Source organism: Genypterus blacodes, unplaced genomic scaffold (genome assembly GCF_046128005.1).
Source record: "Genypterus blacodes isolate CSIRO-AG114 ecotype Tasmania unplaced genomic scaffold, CSIRO-AGI_Gbla_v1 ptg000090l_1, whole genome shotgun sequence".
Lineage (NCBI taxonomy): Eukaryota > Metazoa > Chordata > Actinopteri > Ophidiiformes > Ophidiidae > Genypterus > Genypterus blacodes.
Window position 1 is genome coordinate 448,084 of NW_027466895.1, and position 4,417 is coordinate 452,500.

A 4,417-nucleotide genomic window follows, 5' to 3' on the forward strand; every position below is an offset into this window, starting at 1 on the left:
TGTGGTCATGAGCGTCTCTGTCAGAGGAAAATCTGTGATCCGCCTGTGCTTTCTTCCTTTAGGACAGAAGAGGAGAAACAGGAACGCAAACGCAGGAACAGCTAAGATCATTCTGAGATCCCAGTGGTGATTGTGTAAAGGCTAACTCACTGGGTTTGACAGTTATTGACTGTTATGAGGTTACAGATAAAACTGCTCCGCTCATATGATCACTCTGGGGAAACTGGCTGATTGCTGAAGCAGATATGGTGAGGATACAGCAAAGTACGTCACACAGCTTTCTGCTCCATGCAGGAGCCAGTGTGTCGGTGAAGCAGATGGGAAGCTTGTCCTGCTCGCACCGGGTGTCATAAAAAGAACAAATAAGGATCATATAGGCTATGTACATGAAGTATCTCTTCACTTTGGTTTACAGTAGGTGTCATAAACCCACTTTGTCATATACTTCAAGGTTTTCATATACTGTACTTGCCATCTACCTGAAGGTAAAGGTTGTTCTTGCTGTTAGATTAAGAATCGGTTGCAGCTTGCTTCAGTGGAGGCGTCATGCCCTTAAGGATTCAAGTTCTTTACTGTCATTCCAAGTTTGAAGCAAGTTATTCCTCACTGTCATAACAGAACAGATGCACAAAATGAACTTTGTCACTTCTTTTTTATTTTGTCTCGTGTTTTGTGTCGGAAGTGTCAAATTTACAAGATCGTTTTCTCAATTTCTGTGGCTCCATTTGGCCTAGCTTGACAGAACCTCACAAAAACGTATTCCAATTCTTTGTGGAAAGAAACTGCCTAAGCCTCAATAGAAAAGTGTCCTGTTGATGGGCCAGAAGTGCAACAGTATTTTTGCTTAGAAAAAGGGCGATGGCCAGGAGAGGCATGCTCACAAAGGTCATGTGATCTTTACAGCTCTGTGGCACTGAACAAATCTCTGACAAGTTTGTTTTCTGCTCTTCTTTTCACTAACATGTAAACACTTACGTATGGCGAGTCCGACCCGCCACTCATTCTGCCTTCATTTTTCTCAGTTGGTGAAAAATGACAAGAAATGAAACCATATAGCAATTTCGGTCGCAGTTCATGTTTAGTACACCACCCAACAAATACCTTTTGTTATTCACTTACGTGCTCCAGCAGTACAAGATTATGGCACACACTAATAATGGACCAATAGCTCAAACACTGCATCAATTGTTGGTACAATTCATAATCAAGACAAAGTACAGGAATGTAAACATACAGCTATACACAGATTATACATTTGATGCATCAATCCAAGCTCTTACCAGCAAAAATGGCTTGTCGCTACATTTTTGACTCCATCACTTGAAATTCCTACAAACATTCCTGTATCTGCCTGTGGAGGTTCTCTGCCTTTCTCACCAAGCTTGACCTTTCACCGTTTGTTTCAAGTAGCTTTTTCAGTTCTCGGGCAATGGTGGCCAGAACATCCACATGTATCCCCCGAGAGTCTTCCACACCTTGGGCCAGATGATCAGAGCTGTTCAACCCTGAGGAAAGAAGGTGACAGATGACTTGTTATGTGATAATGAATCAGTTGCCCAAGGTGGGATCAACCGTGTGGATGAATGACAGTTTTCTACCCTCCACCACCTCAGAACTGAAGAAATTACTTGGACAAGTGGCGAAACAGCGAGTCCGGCTGCTTTGAAAAACAGCTTATTTTTGCCATCTGTTCAAATAGGTTTTTCTTTTGTCTGTGCCTCTAATAATTCATCAAAAGTCGTTTCTGACCGAAACTCAGACAAAGTCCAAAGCAGCGAGTTGCTACTTGGACCTTGTTGACTTGATAACAAAGACGACCTGACAGCTTTGACTTCAAGTCCATTAAGTCTTTATTTGTGTCGGTCAAAGTCTGGATAATTGGCATTGGCATTCGTCCAGCGCAGCGAGAGTCCTGGAGCTGTCGAGCCTGCGAGCCGGCCGCCATCCTCAAATCCACACAAGAGTTCAGTTCGGTTAGAAAGAATTCGGGTAAGACGACGTAGGAACATATCAACACGTTGAAAAAGGGGGAATTCATCCAGTAAAAAACAAACAAGTTTAAGACGAAGGCTATTTTACAGAGGGGAGCTTCCGGTGAGGACGAGATGCATCCCAAAGCTCGGCGGCTCCTTCCACGCTTCCTCCCCTTCTGTGATCTGTTCAATCCACGCAGCAGCTCTGCATCCCGGCCAACAGGGTGGAGACCCGGAAAGGCCGGATCCCCAAGTGTTAACGTCACGTCTGGGCAGCGAGACCTGCAGGCCACGAGAAAAGTTGCTTAGCGAAGTACATTATCAAAGAAAATAATGTAACAGAATGATATTAATTTCCTTTACCTGTGTGACTCCTTGACCATTTCCAGGACTTAAATGGCATTGTTACTGCTCTCTGTGTGGGAAAGACAAGATCGTTTCATCGCTGTGAAGATAAAGAACTCTTGCTGCTGTGGTTACTCTTTACCACCAGGTGGCAGTATTGTACAACTAAGGGAAAACCCACTTATACATGAAATCTCTCTCTCCTCCTCTCTCCCTCTCTCCCTCTCTCCCGCTCTCTCCCGGCCGTGATCCATTCAGACAGGCTTGGCAGCGACTTGTGTGAACAGCCATTAGTTATTCATGACTGTCAAGCATCCCCGGGCTTCCATTAACCCTTGCAACCCGCTCTGTTCTGTCTCTCGTGCCACCCGTCCCTCTTCCTCCGTCTGTATCCTCCCCTCCTTCCTGCCACATTTGCATCAGTTGTCGACTCTTGTGTTAATCTTATTGGCAAGCAAGCAGGCAATATTACCAAGCACGTGTTGCGTAACGTCTGTGTGTAATGCATGCAAATGTGTAACTTAGTGCACGTGAAATTATACCAGTGAAAACTTTTAGGGAAAGAAGTGAGGTGTAATATGAATTCTGATGAGATGTGCCCCTCATTATTGCTTTGGTGTAACGGCCATTGTAGGCATGTGTTACATTCATGACTGGAAGGATTGTACGATGGAATTAGGTGCCTCAACCTCATTATTCCAATATAAAAGGTCAAAGTGTGGCCTAACATGCAACTGTGAGCAGTGCTTCAATCCTCTTACTCTCTCCCAGCAGCTCCTCGGACATCAGACTGTCCTGGCGGTTGCCAAGGACAAAGGCCAGGAATGAGAGGATGAGGGCGTCCATGATCCCCATGATGGCCAGGATGTAGGCCCAGCGCACCGAGCAGGCGCCCAGGGTGTACTTGTCCGTCTGCTCGCCACACATCCTCTTCACCTCGTCGCTGTCCCAGCCGTCCGGGTATATCATGCAGCCCAGAATCAGACACGTCCCTGCCAGAAAGAGAGAGAGACGAGTTAAGGTTTGTATTTCAAGAGGTAAGATGAGAAACGTGCTGCAGTATTCAGCATAATGCTCACTTGTACCCTCAGAAAGTAGATCACTGTAGATATGATGCAAATCTCTGGCCTGCATATTAAAAGATGCCATCAAAAGGACGTTGAGACAGGGATACACTGATGTATCGCTTCTGTATTTTATTGCAGCATTTGATGTAAGACTGGATAGTTTATGGATTCAAAATGGAGTCAGAATCAAAATCGATAACCCGCCTCAAGTTTGCTTTGTGACGATAAAAGTCACATTTGATCCACAGTACGGTTCATGCAGGGTGCAGGAAATCTGTCCGAGGGCGTGAGATCGTTAGGTGGTGTGACAATTAGAAAAGGAGGAGGACGAGGCAAGAGCGGGAGGATGAAGAGCGGTAGAGGGAGGGAGAGAGTGAGTGAGTAAGAGAGAGAGAGAGAGAGAGGGATTGTTAGCACATGTCACAGCGCCATGTGGGGAGTCAGGCTGTCTTCATTAGCCTTCTGCTGCGTGGCTGACGATGACAGACCGGACGAAGAGAGCCCAGTTATCTAAAGACAGAGCCTGAACACACACACAGGCACACACACACACACACACAGGCCAATCAAACCAATTACAGGTCTGTTTATGCTGATAATGCTGCTCAAAGTTAAATCTGTGTGTGTGTGTGTGTGTGTGTGTGTGTGTGTGTGTGTGTGTGTGTGTGTGTGTGTGTGTGTGTGTGTGTGTGTGTGTGTGTGTGTGTGTGTGTGTGTTCTCCAACCCCCACCCCCTCCTCCTTCCTCCTTTCTCCTCCCAGACGATTTCGCCAACTTCTTCAACAAGAAGGTCAACGACATCCGATCCTCCTTCCATCATCCGCCAGCAGTCCTGTCTCTACCACCCTCTCCATCATCTCCCTCCCCAACTCCCTCTCTGTCCCAATTCTCTCCCCTCTCTGCCCAGGAGGTCCTTCAGCTCATCACATCTAGCCGCCCCACCACGTGCTCTCTTGACCCTGTCCCCTCCTTTCTCCTTCAGTCTGCTGCACCGGATCTTCTTCCCTACCTGACCCACGTCATCAACACGTC

The 4,417-nt window shown here is 46.5% G+C and overlaps 1 protein-coding gene across 1 annotated transcript in view; it reads right to left on the reverse strand.

Annotated features, from left to right (window-relative positions):
* Positions 1-815: 815 nt before the first annotated feature.
* Positions 816-4,417, reverse strand: part of lhfpl3 (LHFPL tetraspan subfamily member 3) — a 22,099-nt gene continuing 18,497 nt past the window's right edge. The window contains exons 2-3 of the mRNA XM_076159026.1: positions 3,091-3,310; positions 816-949 (exon numbers count right to left, since the gene is read on the reverse strand). Of these exons, the coding sequence (XP_076015141.1) occupies positions 898-949; positions 3,091-3,310 (272 nt within the window). The 3' untranslated portion in view covers positions 816-897. The remainder of the gene's footprint in view (positions 950-3,090; positions 3,311-4,417) is intronic.